This window comes from Centruroides vittatus, unplaced genomic scaffold (assembly GCF_030686945.1).
Source record: "Centruroides vittatus isolate TY-2023 unplaced genomic scaffold, ASM3068694v2 contig_370, whole genome shotgun sequence".
NCBI lineage: Eukaryota > Metazoa > Arthropoda > Arachnida > Scorpiones > Buthidae > Centruroides > Centruroides vittatus.
In genome coordinates, this window is record NW_027122193.1 from 39,414 (window position 1) to 59,366 (window position 19,953).

The 19,953-nt window shown below is 30.8% G+C and overlaps 1 protein-coding gene across 1 annotated transcript; it reads left to right on the plus strand.

Annotated features, from left to right (window-relative positions):
* The first annotated feature begins 351 nt into the window (after window positions 1–351).
* LOC136975326 (sialin-like) lies at window positions 352–18,083 on the plus strand. The gene is made up of 11 exons (XM_067270380.1): window positions 352–421; window positions 2,923–3,116; window positions 7,067–7,171; window positions 11,998–12,228; window positions 12,301–12,475; window positions 12,553–12,686; window positions 12,747–12,896; window positions 12,958–13,090; window positions 13,170–13,325; window positions 17,708–17,793; window positions 17,871–18,083. Exons 1-11 carry the CDS (start codon window positions 409–411, stop codon window positions 18,018–18,020), a joined length of 1,527 nt encoding a protein of 508 aa, XP_067126481.1. The 5' UTR covers window positions 352–408; the 3' UTR covers window positions 18,021–18,083.
* Window positions 18,084–19,953: the final 1,870 nt, after the last annotated feature.

Genomic DNA, 19,953 nt, shown 5'->3' on the forward strand with positions numbered 1-19,953 from the left:
AGTAGACTAACAACTTTTATTTCTTTTAGTTATATACAAATATATTTTTGCTAAAAATATACTAAAATATGTTAGAAAACGTGTTAAATATATTTTTCTTATATTTCAGGATTTCCGTTGCTTTAATTTTTTCATTCGCAGTGATATGTTGGAAATTGTTCGTGTAAAATTTATATTCTAAAGAATTATTAATCGTCAACAGAAGAATATAAATCCATCTTTATAATAAAACAAAGATCTCAGCATTACTTTGAATCATAAGAAGAGAAAAGTGGAAGAGGATTAAAAATATTCCTACTGGAATTTATTTTTTTAAAGTAAACCAGTATCATAAGTTAAATAAATAAATCGTTCAGACATATTTTTAATAATTTAAAATAGAAAATCTATTCATCTTACGATATAAATATGATACATAAAGGTAAGAATGTTTTAAAATTAAGTTTTTACTTGGATATTTTATAATAAAAATTCGCAAATCACATTATACTGAGTTTTAGCTGTATCTCTATTACTTACAAAAGCGACTTTAGTACGATGTACGATAATAGGGTTTTGTACGATTATTTCATAAATATGCCTAACTCCGAAAAGAACTATTAATTATTGAAAAGAGAACTATTCGCAATTATTATTATTTATAAATATCGCCTTTTCGTTGATATTCGGTGTGCTTTTCTCTGCTAGAAAGCTACTAAATTTTCGAAAGTTTTCAGATTGGCTATTACCGTATATTCTCGGTTATAAGGCGCACTTTTTTCATATTTTTCCAGGCGGCTTACTGCTATCTTTTTAATTCTACTGATTGAATACTCGAATTGATGTCAAAAGAAAATTTGTGCAAATAAACGTTCTGTTGAAATGCTATTATGCTTCTACTTGTACAAATTGTAATACAATGTATTAATGTAGAAGTGTCAGTCTAGTGAATTGTCTACAACAGACACAATTTTGGCAAGGGTGTCGTGGACCCGACTAAAAATTTTAGACGGTTGCAAAAATTTGGGAAAACTAAGGTTTATGAATAGGAATTAAATACTGTATATAAAGAAATGTGTTACATATTTGTGGCTAATGTTTGATATGTTAAAACTGTAGGAAAAAACGTACATTTTAGTTTATACCTATTCATAGGTTCGTATTACATCATATAAAAGAGAGTCGTGTAAACTTCATTGTAAAATGGGGTTTAAACGTTTTTTTCGTCTTGAGATGGAATTGCAGTTAGAAAGTTTACGAGATTTTGACATAGGGCAAATCTTGTTAATATTTTTACGGATAAAAAGCTTAAGTATAAAAGATCCAGATTCATGTATGATAATTTCAAGGGGCAGATACGGTCATTTTCTCCCGAAAGTTTGCAAGCTGTTGTCAAACGGGAGATCGTGTCTGGGCAAGTAAGGAAATCAGCACCTTTTTCCGTAAGAGACGAAAAAATTTCGCTTTTTTACAAGACGTAAATTTCTATCTAATAAAAAGGCGATTTTTTAAAACAAATAATACATTGCTATTCTTCTCTTGGGTAGGATAATTTCTGTTGCTTTGTGATTCCAGGAGTTATTCTTGAAAGTGAGAGAACCTTGCTTGAAGCCGAAGCCTATTGCTTGCTTAAATACAGTACCCTATTCGTAGTTCTACCACTAATTAATAATCCAACCCTTCTGAAATATGTAGCTTACTCTCTAGATTGATAGATGCGATGCGTTATTTGTCTGTCTGCCTCCAAACGTGATCAGTATTAAAAAATGACAGATAATGTCATTTATCGATTTTATGCAAGTTTTAGGACTAAATACATTCAGTAATCCAGTAATATCAGTAAATTGTTACCAATATATCAAAAGTCTAGCAACGAATCCTTTAACTTTTCCGGCAACATTTTATAACGCCATCTTTTACGATATTTTATTTTAATAACTTTTTATGATTTTAATTATTATAAAATGACAAAAACTTAATTTTAAGGGTATGGATGGGTTTTATAAAATAATTGCAAATGCCAATAACGACTAAAATCGTCATGTAGTCAGACCCTACTCCAGTTATGACAAGACTCTCCTTTATCTCTCCACTCCTTCGACCGTTGATTACGAAAATATAAAAGCATCAATATCCCTAATAAACTGCAAAATTTCAGAATATTTCCACAAAAATTACAAGAGTTATTTAAGGTCAATGAGGGTGAAATTAATCGTATACCCTACCCACACTAATATACGTACGTACAGAAAGATATACCCTTTTAAAAGTGTTTTGTATTACTTGGTGTTTCAAGAGTTCATAAAGCCAAAAATGTAAAAATCTTTAGGATCATTTTTTGACCAATCGCCATATTTTCTTCGTGTTATGTATAAGAGCTGACAATTAAAAGATAACCCTTATAATAACATTCTATTGCACTACATAATGAACATCAGAAAGACGATTACGATAATAGAAAATATTTCACAGTTATTAACAAAAAAAAATCTGCTGCATGTAAAAATTTTTCGTTTATTTTGTTCATACTGTTGTAATATAACTTTTGGTATAAGCTTTGTTTCCTCTTTAATTATTACTTCATTGAAGTAATAAAAATATTTCAATACGCTTCTTGTCGTTTTAATTTGGATTGAAAAGCATGTGATGTGTTTAAATAATATAGTTTATCGTTTATGAATGATATTCTTTAAATATCTTTTCTGAAGATTACAACATGCCGTAAAACAATCTTCATTTGTATAAGGAATCATTACATCAAACTCTATTATTTGAATTTGAGAAATTGTCTATTCATAGAAATATAACGTAAACAATAATTATGTAAATGTTGTAATTATTCTTTTAAGCTTTTAATAAATTATAAGGTCTAACATTTGTATTGTTTGCATTTAATGAAATTTTAACTTCAGTTGATGAAATCTTACAAAAGTTTTATTTCAGTTCGTATTCCTGCTCGGTACGTATTGGTATTGTCCACATTTTTTATTCATACAATAGCGTTCTGCCAAAGATCTGTGCTAAATGTAGCTATTTTAGCCATGGTGAATCATTCATCCATTCACATGTATAATAGCACGTCTTCAACAGAATGTCCAAAACACTACCAGCAAAATTCTACATCTAGTTATAAACAGGTAAATATTTAAATGTATAATGTATGCATAAATTACTAACAAATATAATTTATTCATAGCGAATGTTTTTATACAAAATGTATATAAACATTTAAATATTCTTTAAATAAATTAATGAGTAGAACTGAAATGTAATTATTTTCTTGTTTCACATGATAATTTTAAATTCAATATTTTAATTTATTTTGTTTTTGTCAAGGCTTACGAAACCATCGATTTAAAAGTTCAACATTTACCAGATTTAATGCTGAACAAAATATTAATGAAATCAGTTACCGAAATTACACATTTTATTCTGAATCTCAGTTAGGCCAGGAACATACATGCGTAAAATTCGGCATAAATCTAGCAAAAAACAGAAAACCTAAAATTTTTTTTAAAGTTTTGGCTGAAACAGAACTGAAAAAAGGAGTAGAGCATGTCTACTTTTTACGCCAAAATTCTTCAAATAAAGTGAAGTCGTTTCTGTGACATCAAAGTAGACACGTGGTTCATATTCTAACAATGGCAACAATGAGGTTTAACCAACCAGATAAAATAACATAGAGTGCCAGTAGCAGTGATTACAGCACCACTTTTTTAAGCTGATCGAAAAGAAGGACGCCATGACAGTTTCGGTGGTTTATTCTATCTCGTTGGTTGAAGGGGAAACGTACGGTACCATAAGAAATAATCATGCCAAATTTTTGTGCCGCTATCAATTCTACCAAAAGTTACAAAAAAGGTTCGGGAATTTCATTTCACAAGTAAGTTATAATTATTAATTTTGCTCACACTATATGCCTAATAAAATATTTAAAGAGTAATTTAATAAAAGTAAACGAAAAGTGTCGAACTTACTTTAAAACGCGGTCTAATTTATAAAAATTTACATAATTAGAAATGTTTTGAATAGAAGCCTTATACATATCAAGTTATGAATTTTAGAGTGGTTAAAGCGTTCTACAATCCCATTGGTCGCCGGGTGATACGTTGATGTGTACAATCGCTTAATGCCTAATAATTGAGAAACAGACTAATTGACCATTAATATAGCTAAAAAGTTAGTTCTTCTATCTGTTTACAACTGATTTGGTGGAGAATGACGTAGAACAATTTTTTTGACAAAACTTCTTGCAACGGTTTCTACTTTTTGATCAGGAAGTACTGCACATTCTGCGTAGCGACTGAAGTGATCTAAAAAGACAAGTACACGAAGACGGTACACGAGTACAAAAGACAAGTAGTAGGAAGAGGGTCTAAAATATCCATTTTTGTTCTTTGGAATGGGCAACTAAGTTCTGCAAATTTTCGAAGTGGTTGCTGTGTCCATTTTTCTGTTCGTTTAGGTATACTGCATTTCTCACATCGTTCACAATACGGTTGGACACTTTTTCGAAGGTCTGGCAAAAAAAATTGTGTTTCTAGCGTCTTCTTCATTTTCTTACTACCTAGGTTACCCGATGTAGGGATATCATGGAAGGGATAAAGGATATATTCAGTCAATTGCTTGGGAATAACTGTTTGGTGCCAAGCTTCTTTTCTACTTTCTGGAGTTCGAATATGGTATAAGACATTGTCTGAAAAGAAGCCTTTCAGCTTATCTGAGAGTTTTTCTAAAGGATTTGGATTAATTTCTCCTTCCAATATTCTTATTATTTTACTCAGAAAGGAATAATTTGTTGGTAGTTCTCTGATGGTTTGCTAACTGTATATAGGCTCATAATTGCTAATTTGTTGTATAGGAATTTGACTAAGAGCATCAGAATTTCCACGTGACTTTCCAAGTCTATGAATTATTTCAAAGAAGCACTGTTGGAGAGTAACATTTAACGAGTCAGTATTGAGCTACCATCACACACATTAATCAACAATTTGAGGGGTCTATGGTCTGTTATTATCATGGAATTTTTGTCCGTAAAGGTATGGTCTAAAATACTTCGTTGCCCAAACCACCACTAAACATTCTTTCTCTGTGGCAGAGTAATTTTGTTCTAACTTACTAAGTTGTCTACTCGCATATGCTATTGAAAACTCTTTCTTTCTTTGTTTTGCCAGATTGGATTCATCAGTTGACAGAATAAATGGTTTTTCTCAAAATCTGGAAACTTTAATAGAGGTGCTGTTGTTAAAACACGTTTTAAATAATTAAAGGCTTATTGTTGGACACTTTTTCATCTAAATTTTGTTTCATTCTCTAATAGTTCAGTGAAGGGTTTTGCAGCTTTTGCATATCCATCTGTGTGTCTTCTGTAGTATGCTGAAAGACCTAAAAACGCTCGGACATCTTGTTGGCAAGTAGGTATAGGAAAATTTTGAATACACTATTTTCTGGGGGGATCTGGGTTAACACCATCTTTTGATATTACGTTTCCAAAAATTTTACTTCACGTTTCAAAAATGTACATTTTTGGGTTTTAACATTAATCCAGCTGCTCTCAATCTCTAAAACACTGTTTCTAATCTTTGTAGATGAAATGGAAGATTTGGACATTTGGTTAGGATGTCGTCCATATACACAAGGCATAGTTTTTATTTAATGCGGCTCAGGACAAAATTTGCTAGACGTTGGCAAATTACACATTCCCATTGGCATACGGTTCCAATGGTAATGCCCATCGCATGTGGAGAAGCTTGTCTTGTCCTTATCACTTACTCCAATTTGCCAAAAGCCAATTAACATAGCCATTACTGAGAAGTATTTTGCATTTCCTAACATACTAAGTGTCTCTGAGATCTGTGCTAATGCATAATGATCAATCATGGTGATTTTGTTCAGTTTGCGGTAATCAATGACCAATCTTGCCAATCCATTACATTTTTTTACCAAGAGCGCAAAAGCTGACCATGAAAATTTTAAATGTTCTATTATTTTATGTTTTAATAATTGGTTGATTATTTCATTCATTTTAAGCCTTTGTGAATAGGGTATGCGATATTTAGCATGATATATGGGTGCACTGTCTCCTGTGTGAATATCATGCATAACCCAATCGCAAAATCCTAGGTCTAAATCATTGATGGCAAAAATGTCTTTATGTCTGCAAAGAAGAGGTAAGAGAACAGTTTTTTTTTCTTTCTGCACTCCTTCCCAATTAAATAACTTTCGAAAATCCTTATTACTTGAAGTTGGTTTTTCTTGCTTGACACCCATCTTTTTGATTGTAAGTTGATCTTTTGGAGCTGTTGTTTCTACAGCTGGAAAGAATGTACCAACTAAAGTATTTCGTTTTAACACAATCTCTTCTTTAGTAAAGTTCATTAAGCAAAACAGGGATTTTATTTCTATGGTCGGTTGTAACCAACACTGTTGCTCCTATTATACCGTTGACCTCGAAATTAATATAGGGCTCTATCACTCTAGTTATTTTTGATCGAGTTCTAAGATTGATTCTGACCTCAGCAGGTAGAATCACATCACATGTAGGAGTTATACTCTTCAAGAAGTCTAACAGCTCTAGTTGAGAAATTTCCTATATTACAGTATACATGCCCTTTTAAATTCAAAGTTTTATTTTATTTAATTTAGATTTATTGATTTTCCACTGAGTTTCCCTTTTCTTCCTTTGGGTAAGATTTCCATCTGATTTTTCCCAATAGAATTTTTCTGTTTTCCCATTAGGGAACTTAAGTTTGTTTTAAGTGAAGAGAACATTGATATTAAACCTTTCGAGTAAGTCTTTACCTAATATTAGAGAGGTTGAAGCACAAGTTGAAACGTTGAACTTGTACGACAAGCAGAAGTACACATTTTACATTTTAAATCCAAGCAAAAGTCGTTGAGGCACTCTTTCACAACATCACGTGAGTCAGTAAATGTGGCACATTGACTCATAGAAAATAAGTTAAAAAATGATGGAAACATTTGACATGGAGAATTATCAGCGAAGGTAAATAAACGAATTAAACTGTTTAAAAGTATTTATAGGATGTTTAATAACACTAAATAATTATTTTTTTACTATAATTAGTGTCGTGTTTCTTCCAAGAAACATTGGGAAAGTTCTAATGCGTTTTTTCCTCTCAACGGAAGTATGCCTTATCACGACATACTTCTGTTGAAAGAAGTAGTGGCTGTAAATCCCTATGCGTATGAAAATCCGAAAGGTGCTTGGAAAAGTATATCTGAAAATTTATGCACCTATTACACTATCAACAGTGGAAGATGCTGGGAAAGAACAACTTTACTTCTACAGTATTATTACTAAGTAGTAGACAGCATTGCCTCCCAGATATAGTCTGTTACAGAGGTATAAGAACACCACAAATTTTGTGATTTTTCAAAATTTATTTATAATTTTTTTAGAAAACACTGTTATATACCCTTTAAGACAATTACAAAAATATAATTTTAAAGCTTTTCATCTTTTAATAAATATAATACAAGTTATCACTTTTTACTTGTGTTTAAAGTATAAGTACACTTTCTTAAATTACATAAAGATAAATTTTAAATATAATTTGAAAACTTTTAATATTTGATTTCGCCCCCTTAGGCTACAATTACTTGAAAAATTCTGTTAGACATGAAGTTTATTATTTTTTAAATTTTTCATTCTTAATTTCATACCATGCATACATTATTGCAATTTTCAATTGATTTACAAATTCATATTGTTTTTCATTTTGATAAACAATGGCTGTTAAAATCCTCCATATATTTTCAATGGGATTTAAATCTGCATTAAATGAAGGCCAGTCAATATTACATCAATATTTTTTTTTTTTAAACCAATGTTTTGTCGACATTGAGACATGAATGAGAGCTTTATCTTGTTGAAACCACCATTTATGACCTCCAGTTAATGCACTAAATATAATGATATTTTTGTCAACAAATACTCAATTAGTTTTACCTTCCCATCCATCCTATTTACCTGCAAAACTACCCCAAATCATTAGAGACCCAAACCCTTGTCGCTGGCTTATTTTAACTCTGCTTTCTCTTCTTAAATCATGCCAATAATACAAAACCCATCAGGGCCATATAAATTAAACTTCTCATCACTAAACATTATTTCTTGCCATTCTCCAGTCTATCTCATCTTGTCTTTAGCCGAATTTAAATCCATCGATATACGTTTGGCAGTTAAAGGTGGTTTCAATATCATCTTTAAACATTTTACATTGTCATAGTTTTCAAGGTTCTGCAAACAGTTGCAAGAGATACATCTATTGCTATTTAAGCAGAAGCTTGCCTTGTTGACATGTTTTTTTTATTGATAAGGTTCAAAACTTCTCTCCCATTCCTGGATGTTAAACATGATATATGTTTAATATATAAATACAGTAGAGCGTCGATAAGTGGAACGTCGGTAAGTGGAACGATTTTCAGTCGGACTGTGTCGTGCTGAATCGAATGTTTTTGATACTAAATTTACTTCTAAAGTATAATTTTCATGTTTTTTATATTCTTTAATATATTTATTTTGTTTGTACAAAATGCAGAAATAATTTTTAACGATACGATAGCCTCGATGATTATTATAAAAATTTTCGTTAGGCTTAAAATCGACGAAAATTCAACACGAAACGACACGCAACGGAGAAAAATTTGAACATCGGCCAGGTTAATGTATTTTTTGTACAAAGTCGGAAACTGGAACAAATCATTAACTGGAAGGACCCCAGTCCCCAATTGGTTCCACTTATCGACGCTCTACTGTAATGAATATTTGTGAAAAAATTATGCTGCTTTATGAAATGTAAAAAAACATGATAAAATAATTAAATAATTGCGTTTCCAGCAATAGTTTCAAAAGAAATTTTTAAAAACAAAATTTATGGTGTTCTTATATTTCTGTAACAGACTGTAGAACCTACTTTATTTTTAGAAGTATAAAATAGGGAGGTTGCGCATGTATCCGCTCAAAATGTAAACAACAGACGATCTGAGCGCCGCCATCTAGCTATTCTAGACGGTCGATAATGGTGTTCGCTTCGTCTAGAATGGCGAGTCGAAGATCGGTTAAACTTCTTCAGTTTTTTTCGTGTTAGGGGTTAAAATTATGACTTACTTTATTAAAATAACAAATATATAAGCACTTACGAATAGAATTGTAAAGAAACAGACGATTTTAATCTAAAAATTATTTAATTATTAAATTTCTTAGAAAGTGATTTGAAGTGTAAATAAAACTTTTATAGCTGTGTTCATAAAATAGCTTATCATGGTTTTCATTTCAGAATGATCAAGCCAGTTTGTGAAAATCTGGAACAGAAAAAAAACTTTACAGAACGTAATCAACTTTTACAAAAAATAAAAGAGTTAAAATATGAGGCCCAGATAACTTCTGAGAAATCCCACCACAAGCCATTGCTGGGCAGCAAGTCAGAGATGCCTCAATGACATCTTTAAGAGTATTATCATCTCTTGAGTTTCCATCTGTTAAATATAAAAACTTAAAAATTCTTTATATTATAATTTTTACAAGAATTGTATAATAATTATACATTTCTAATTATTTTTATATGAATATACAAATGTCACAAAAAAAACTTTCTCGTCTCATACTTACGAAGCAAGCAAGATTAAGAGCATCAGTTGAAACAAGAAGAATTACATTTGAATAAAGGACGACTGAAACTGGAACAAGAAAAATTAGATTTGGAAAAAGCAAAATTTGATTTAGAAAGAAAAGAAAGAGAAGCGTCATTAGAAATACTTTTGATAACTTTGAATAAAATTTGAAGAAAAGTTTTTATAAAATTGAAAAAATTCCTTATTTATTTATTGATGACATTCTAAGTATTTGTCCAAATTGGAGGGTAAACAATTAAAATGATCTGATGTTGCAGTACCTCATAAGCATATGTGACAGTCTGAAAGTAGTGCACCAACAATATACGGTTTACCAACAGACTGAAGATACAATTTCAAATGTTTTTTTAATATCTAGAAAAGCAAATATCTGCATTATATTTCCTAATACCCATTCCGCACACACTCTTACTGAACTCATCCTGGAATTAAATACTTCGTACACAGGTGTTAAGCTAGCACCTCGAAATGGTGTAATAAGGTGTTGACGCAAAGGATAACCAGAAACTTTATATAAAACAAATTGGGTTCAATTCTCAGAACAATAAATCGCAGCCAAATGCTCTAACAAATTAGATTTTCTTAACATTTCACTATCATGACAACTACTTTCTAGTGGTCCAAAAAATTAGCAATCGTACCGTCGGTTGTAACCACTGATTGAAATTTCAAACAATGTATACTTTTATAACCACTGAATACCACCCTCTGATGTGTTTTTGGTCGACAAATAGGACGAGCCGTTCCCTCTATGAACCCCCAACAATTTGTCAAAAAACACCTTTTGCTGTTATTACTTGGTTAAATAATTTTAATTTTCCTCTTTTTAGTTTTATTTCGTCGATATTCAATAACAATTTTGTAAATGATATTTAGTGTTTCAAGCACAAATCGTGAAAGTTCAATTTTTGATCTCCCCAACAAAACAGAAATATCACCAAGTCTATTAGGATAAACTAATCTTCGTAATAAAATACATAATTGATATTCCAAGTGAGCGTGATCCATTTTCAAAAATGATTACGGATGAAAGGCGTAAAGCAGAATGCGGATAAAACAAATGATGAAAAGAACTTCGTCTATTGAAAACCTGTTAAAATAAAAAATTTTTATAAGTATCAATATTATTCCATTTTTTATGTATTTACTTTAGTTTAAAAATATATCACTTACCGAAAATAAAACAAGCAATCAGAATCAGTCATTTTATTTAAATTTATTCTTTCTTTTTTCACAGGTAGATCTTTACTGACATGATATAATAGAATGGCTTCTTCATCACTTTCATACTGATCTAACAAGAGTAATACCTCGTCACTACACTACAAATATAACTTTAATTAAATGCTTACTGCGCGAAAATAATAATAAAAAAGGAAAAGTGAACACAGCCTTAGAATTTCTGTGGTTACTTCACATTACATTAAAAAATATTAAATAATTAAATAATTTTTGCATTAAAATCGTCTGTTTCTTTACAATGTTATTCAGAAATGCTTACATAATCGTTATTTTAATAAAATAAGTCATAATTTTAACTCCAAACACAAAAAAATTAAACAAGTTTAACCGATTTTCTACTCATCATCCTAGACGAAGCGAACACTATTATCGACCGAATAGAATTGCTAGATAGCGGCGCTCCGACGTCCGCCGTTTACGTTTTTGGCTGAATACGTGCGCCTCAACCTCTGTATTAAGTTAAATTTAGTCAACAGATGGAGTCCACCAAAACTGACATGGCTGCCTCACTTCAATTCGTCTCAGCTGTAGTAACCGGTTTAGCACTATATTATTCTATCTCGTTGTGTTTAACCCTACAATTGTGACGGTCTCGAAAAAACGTAAAATAAATGAAATAGAGGAATTTATTGAATACATTCGACCACATCAGTGTCAATTATTAAGACACTGTATTTAAACAACGTTTATGGATGGCTATAGATGCAAAATTTCCAATAACAGGTAAATCTAGTAGAATCCATATATAGAACTAGTATTTAGATCACGCGTTCTTTATTTGAATTCGGAATACAAGTCGATTTATTTAAATTTTCTATATTATAACAGAGAAAGCGGATAAAAAGATGGAAGGTACAAAGGGAGAGATATTTGAGAAGAAAAAATTAATAAAATTAGTACTGTCTGGCAGTGGTTTTTCCTATCTGGCCAGAATTTTTACGTATGGTGTTTCTCGCCATAGCGATTCAAATAATTTTAATGTTATTAAAAAGAATGTTCAAATAAACAAAGACAAAAATGAAAGATATGCCTTAGCTATAAGTGGAAAAATCTGCATAATTTAATTCGTAAAGCTTCAATTATATTAAATATAAATCACTAATTACATTTACTTTTTAGGGATCTTACATATGGACACAACCCACTCAAGGAATAATACTAGGAAGTTACTTCTATGGTTATGTGTTAGCTCAACTTACAGGAGGATCCATTACATTTTCACTTGGACCGAAAAGAAGTGTCATAATTTTTTCGTGTCTATCTTCAATATTGATCATTTTGACTCCCTTTTGTGCAGATGTTGGTGTTTCAGTTATATCATTATGTCAATCTATCGTCGGATTAGCACAAGTAAGAATAAAATTCTTTATTGTCATTGCACACCTTATTTACAGCCTCCTATTAAAAGTCATTTTATCGCAGGGACTTGTACTTCACGGAACATTTACACTATTAGGAAGATGGAGTGCAGAAAACGAAAAATCAATATTATCCTCAATTTCTTTTAGTGGTAGTCAAGTCGGTACAGTTGTTGGTTTAATGATAACTGGATATCTTTGTGAACATAAAGGATGGTCTTCCAGCTTCTATTCTTTCGGTGTATATAAATAATACGATTGTTTTTTCAATGCTAATATGCGACAATATTATTACTAATCTATATATTTACAACAGGCGTATGTGGGATTGTCCTTTCTTTATGTCTTACGTTTACAATTTACGATAGACCTCAACAACATCCCAGAATATCTGACAAAGAATCGACATTTCTTAGAGAAAGCGTAGCAAACGTTACCCCAAGAGAAACGGTAATATCATTTGTTACTCTATTGACGAAGCTCTTATAAATATAAGTTTACTTAAAACAGAAGTTGAATATTCCCTGGAAACGAATTTTAACATCCAGAGCAGTATGGATAGTAGCTTTGGCGAAAATTTGTTGGGGATTCGGTTATTATACAATATTGACTAAATTTCCATCATACTTACACATCATTCAGCACTTCCCTATCCAAAAGGTATGTTGATTGTTTTACATGTCTTATATCACTATATTCATGTATATTATTCATGATTTAGAATGGAATAATGAGTGCATTAGTATATTTCCTGGATGCTCTGTTTATGTTCACTTGTGGTTTTATTGCTGATTTTATGAAATCTCGTGACTATTTAAGTATAACTAACATTAGAAAATTTTCCGAAGGAATTGGTAAGGAACTGCAATATCGTAATTTTTAAATTGAATTTTAAAATTTCTGGCATTATATAATTAAATATTTATATTGTAGCTATGTTTGGCCCGGCAGCATGCATCTTAGCGATTTCATTTCTAGGCTGCGAGAGTACAAAAATTATTATCTGTTTAATGATTGGAATAGGTTTATTCGGCTTTAATAATTCAGGGGATGTCGCAATAGTGCTTGATTTAGCACCAGAATTTGCAGGTAAGTCATATTGTTTTAAAATTTTATTACAGAATACGATATTCACTGGAAATTTATCGAACTTATTCTGAAAATTATTGTGACTAAAAGTCAAAGTCAGTTGTTCGTTCGGAGGAAATTATGTCGCAGAACTTGCGAAGTCATAAAATCGATCAAAATAATATGTATCATTTTAAAGATCTTGTTTATTTTGCTTCACTCAAGAACTCAATTAAATACCTCATAAAATATTGTTGATTTAACTGTAATTTTTCTGAAGTTTAACTTGTGTTCCCTTTCATTACGCACTTAGCTTCACCATCAAATATTGATGGTGAAGCTAAGTTCGTATTAATATTTATATTATGCTAAATTAAGTATACATTATTATCTATAACTACTGTTAATAACGTCTAATTGAAGTTTTGTATGAAATCACACTCAGCTTTTGTTTCAACGGACTTTTTACTAATTTACATTATTTAATAACATACCTCACTCTTTCTGCCCTGTGGATTCTAAGAAGCGTTTCTCTGCTCTATAATTAATTCGATCAGAACCACAATACATAATTCCCAAATTATGTATGTCACGATCACTGTGCAATGTCGGTGGGACAGATTATTTCCGAAAAATTTTTGGGTTGTTCTTACGAATTAAATCCTGAATTTCTCAGAGCAGTTAACAGAATCTTAATTTCTTCAGCCATTCGGCTAGCGTTATTAAGTAATCTACGATCAATTATACTGTAGATATATACTATGCTAGATATACTATATTGTCCTTATACTTAGAGTATATCGAAATTTTCCTAATGCTAATCCAAAATTTCACACATTATTCGGAATCCATTATTTTTTCATAACACTCGATAGAATTAATCTTATCTTGATCGAAAGATATTTATTTCAAGATTTTTGAATAGAAAAAAGTTGAAAGAAAATTATCGTGACATCGTCGCAATGCTCGGTAGCAATTTTTATCTTATTGTAATTTTAAAAATCAAGTAAATTTTCCAAAAGTAGTAAGTTTAAAGTCAATCGCATCCTCCGGTTCCTAAGCTTTTCATATCTGGTTTAGATTTATGTTTATAAATCTGTTTACGGGATTACGAAGGATAGACGATCAACAAAGAAAAGCTACATGTCAGCAATTGAAAAATTGCAGCTTAATAACATTTCCAAATATCCAAGAAATATTTTATCGTACTTCTATTCTTATGTAATATGAATTTTAATTTTTTTTTCTAGGTGTATATTCCAATCCTTTCTGACTTCTTTCATGCTTTAAAATGATGCATGTAATCTAAATAAAAAATTTTCATACTTTTAAACCGTACTCTTCATTACTCAGTTGATAATTTAGTCCTTTGACCTCGTGCTCAATTTTAATATTGTTTAAAATTATAAACAAAGTAATAGAAATGTAAGTTAGTTGACCTGGTAGAGATCGGAAACTCGAAATCCCACTTCTCGGGTTTGCCGACTTTTAGGGGAAATCAATTAATTCTGCATCAGTGATGGTCTAGTATCCATTCTTAAGTGAGTGGTTGCAAATGAGACAGTGATCAAGGACGACGTCAGCCAATGAGTAAGGGGGGAGCAAGATGATGTAAATTGATAGAAGATATGAATTGTATGTAGGTAAAATAGAAACGATTCATAAATTTTTAATCATTTACTATGTACCGAAAAAGAAATATCTCAAATAAAACATTTTCTTTAACTTACAAGAAGCCCAAAAAGATTATTTTAATTAAAACTTAGCATTTAAATAACTTTTTCGAATTTCTAGGGGAGGCGACTGCCCCTCTGCCCTCCCCTGGAGACGCCTTTGACAGTGATTACAAGTGTCTAACATAAAACCGTTTATTTTAATATATAGGCGGCTTACAATATACAAAACACAGGTCACAATCGAGGCCGAATTCCATCTACACCGATCATAGGGCGACTTTTCTTCTACGATTTATGATTTCTGCATTACAGTTTGATAAAAAGAAAGGGTGCCCGAATACAGACATTTTTCTCTAATTTTTCTAAACAATTAAAATTTTATCTAAATAAACCGATTTGCGCGGATTTTGTGACGGTTCGGACCTGTCTGGAACCTCACAGAAAAATTGATCTCATTTACTTTGATTTACTTTTTTACACTTCAAAATAGAATACAGTACGTAGAATGACATTGCCATAAAATATCCTAAAATATCAAAAGGTTTAATAAGTATAAATGTATTATGTTCAGAAATATGAATCTGAATTCTTAATATTGTGTATAAATTTAATCGAATACTCCTCTTGTCTAAGTAATTTTTTACAAATATGACCTTATGAAAGTACTCCTGTACTTTTATTCTATATTTTCTGAAATTTTGCAGGAGGTTTCTTTATACGATGCTGTTTAATTTTGGTGATTAGAGATCGAGGGGTTAAATAACTTTTTGCATGCTTTTTTGTTATGGTAAAAAGTAAGCGATGTTTAATTTATATTTTACTGTATTTACCAATAAGAGATCTTCTGAAACGTTAAATATTGTGCAATAAATAAATATAACTATGTTTAGCAGCATAATTTTATGAGGGAAGATTATTAACACTTGGGAGCCCACGGCTTAAGCCCTATTAGTCCCTACGTAGATTTTCCCCTAATTTTAGGGATGTCTGGCCCCGTTTCTCACCAACAGCTTGTCCAATTGTGAGCCCGAATAACTCACAATAGGTCGAAATGCCTTTATCAAAACCCATTGTGTCTTATAAGTGCTATAAGGGAGAAAAGAGTGAAATCATGAAACAATAATAATGATAATAGTGAAAATTAACACAATAATTCATGAACATAATTTCTAGACATTCAAAGTAATAAAATAAGTTTTAAAATAATATTAAAAATGACACAGATGTACGCAATCAAATTTCTTGAATGGAAAACTTACATTCAAGGTAGTTTGATAATGCAGGCTGAACAATTTTTCTACCAAGTTTTTGAATTTGAGAAATTACAAAATAAAATGCTATTCGAACAGATCTGAGATCTTGAAAGCTTTAACCAGATTTTTCTTACCTGACAAAATGACAATTTAAACAGAGAATGTGAAAACACTTATAAGGGTGTCGCTTGTCCGAACCATGACCTTCAGATACTATTGAAAGAGAAATGAACGTAAAAGTAATCATTCGTTCTTTCTTATGTGACATCAGTGATATAAAACATATTAAATACAATAAAAATTTAGTATTTAGCTATTCAGTATTCATGGAAAATTTTTAAATCCGAAAAGAGCGAAACATTAAGATTAGCATTGTATCAATCCTACTGCTGTTGTTCAACATAACTGCCTACATTCTTAGTGCCGAACATCTACATAAAAATTCAATTTCTAAAATTACAAGTTAATTAATATACTCAAAACGTGAACGTATTCATTATTTTTTTATTTTCCAGAAAAATCAATTAGAATTTAGCGTTTTAATTCATTGATAACGGCGTTATTGAATAGAACGTTGCAACTATTTATTCGCAGTATTACTATTAATTTCTTGTAATCGAAAATTGCGATTTGTATTTTTGAAAATTTATGTGGACGTAAAATAATAAAATACATCTACCGCAATATCGATCTTCTATTTTAAAATTATATTCAATAACAGATTTGAATTTAAACTATGTTTCTGTGACTCGTCACAATGTAAATCAAGCTACCTTTCGTAAGCTGCCATAAAAATCGTAATTACAACACTGCTAGAATAAATAGAATTACAGAAATTACATACGGTCACACTTCGATAAGTAAATGAAGGTGTATCGTAAAGTAATTAATAATATATTACTATCGTAAACAATATATAAAGTAAAAGGATGTAACACATAATCTATAACGAGCAATTGTTTATTGCGACAGCGTCACAATGCTGGGCTGCAATTTTTAATTTCTTATATTCTTCGGCTCTAATTAGTAGTGATTGGCCCCTGTACCTTATAGTTTTCCTACTATTAACAGTGTCATGTCCGTCGTTTATCTACCTCTGTTCAGGGGAAAAATCTTTGAATTGAAATAACGTCACTTTTGGTTTTTATCAAACATTCTTATATAGGTAATCAGAGTCTTCTGCTCATAAACTGTTATAGGTATGGAATCTCTTATATGTAAAACCTTTCTCGAAATTACACAATGACAGCAGAGATAAGTCGAACTTAATATTTTGATTACATTTTGATTTATTAAATTTATTTAATTTTATTACAATCTCGTATTCGTAATAATATTCTTATTGAGCATAATTTCTATTTTATTCCTTAAATGAGTAAAATTATATTTTAAAAAATGGAATTAATTTACATCGGTAAGAGAAAATATTTTATTTGATAGTGAAGAACGTTTCTTAATTTAAATTATATTTTAGGTGTACTTTTCGGATTGACAACTGGTTTATGTAACATCGCAGGTATACTATCGCCATACGTTGCTGGAGTTATACTAGATAAAAACGTAAGTTAAAAGTTCATAATTAAAGTTTATATTTATATGACTTATGCTAAATTTGTGTATTTATGTTTACATATAAGGCAGGAGATATGGGTCAATGGAACTACATATTCTATATGGCATCGCTCGCTTATTTTCTTGGTGGTGTAATATTTATATTTGGAGCTACTGCAGAAGTTCAACCTTGGGCTACCATTAATACAGACAACAACAAACAAGATAACAATTAATCAAGAATATAAATCAAATCTTATTCGGAATGATAAAAAATTCGTTTATAGAGTCATTAGATTCACAGGCACGCAGAATTGCTTACGATAACTATGCTGGCACCACCCTGTCATACCATCGCTTCTAATTTTTGATAATCAAATTAACCTCAAATTTGTATATGAAAGTATGAGTTATTGTGCCAATTGATCACATCTGTATTAATGATTACGAGAGAAATTTATTATAATCTCGGAAGAATGGAGATTTACATTCATAGACTAACAATTAATTTTGGTGATCAATCAGATATCTGTTATATATTAATTAAATGAACAAATACGTTGTGTTTTATATATATTTTATCGGAATACTGTAATTTTATCACTTCCTGATCACAGAAATTTCCAACTTTTTTCAGATAATTGTTAAAGAGATTAATTTAAACTTGTAAATGGAAACATGAAGACGATTTATGATATAGATATATAATAAACGAATTCTTAAAAAAAATGAATACATTTCACAGATGTGAATTTTCTGTATCTCTTATTTTATAAACTAATCAACGTGCCTTAATTAGTAATATTCAAGTAAGATTTGTGTAGTGGCTTGGGGGCTGTCAAAAATTGGTTTACGGGTGTGTAGAGTACGATCCTGTCATCAGAGGTGTGTTGTCAGACACACCTCCAATTTAGAAAGTAAAAATGAAACCAAAAGGCAGATAGTTAAGGCACGAGGGTAAGCGTCATTTCGAAGTCCAGGAATCAGCTCTTAGGAGGATGAATGTAAAATCAAGTAAGCTAATTTAATAATAAAAGAGAAAATTTATCATGGAAAACGAAACATTACACTTGAATCAATGTTCCCTCTAAGCTGCGCAGCTGCGCGGCCGCGCACTGCTCAAATTGTTGCCGCGCACGAGAATTTATGTGCCGCGCAAGCGAGCATGCACACTGATTTGAATTGTTGTTTACTTATTTTTCACTCTGTCTGCAACATGATTATTGCTACGTATATTTCGATTAAATACCTCAAATCTTTCACAAAAGATAATATTTTGTATTGAAGTATGTTTTAAAATGAATTTTAACTTCTACTTTATAATTAATTACAGTCAAGTCCGCGTAATTCGACATCCGGATAACTCGACACCATCGGTTAAATAGTAACTTTTCTGTGTTCCCGGCCGACTTACATAGGCATTAATGTTAAAAAACTCCGGTTTACTCGACTCCGTTTAACTCGTCACCACTGGATAAGTCGACATACTTTTGCTGTCCGACACTCTGATAAGTCCTGAAAAATCCCCTCCTAAAAAAATGAATTCACTCCGCATGTGTGGTGTGAACTCATTTTTTTCAGAAGTGGAAGTCGATTTATTTATTAATGTATAATTAATATATTCAATAATACAATAATATATAATATTATTAATATATATATATATATACATATTAATAAAAATCCTTAACATTTTATGTATTTTTACGTATAATAAAATAACAGATAAACAAAAAGAAAATATACAATTTATATCAACGTCACACCGGAATCCAATTTTTTATTTTCTTATGCCAGAACCATTAAGTATCATTAGACATTACTTGCCAACAATTGACAATTGCGAAGGTAATGTTTTCAAGGCGTTTATGATCATTGAAAAAGTAAGTCGAGACAGGTAAGTGCTCAAAACAAACAACACTAAACGAATTTTTCAGTTTCTCATCTACGGAGTAATTGTAAATAAAGGACACAATGTATTGTAAGCCTATACTACTGTATAACTCACTACAGTATTTTATTAAGTGTAGTTTTGTGGGTTTTTTCCCGACTTCGCTTTAGACGTCACATCGGATAACTCGACACATTTTTACTTCCCCTTGACATGTCGACTTATGCGGACTCGACTGTTTTTTAATTTTTATAGAAAAAATTAAGATTTTATATATA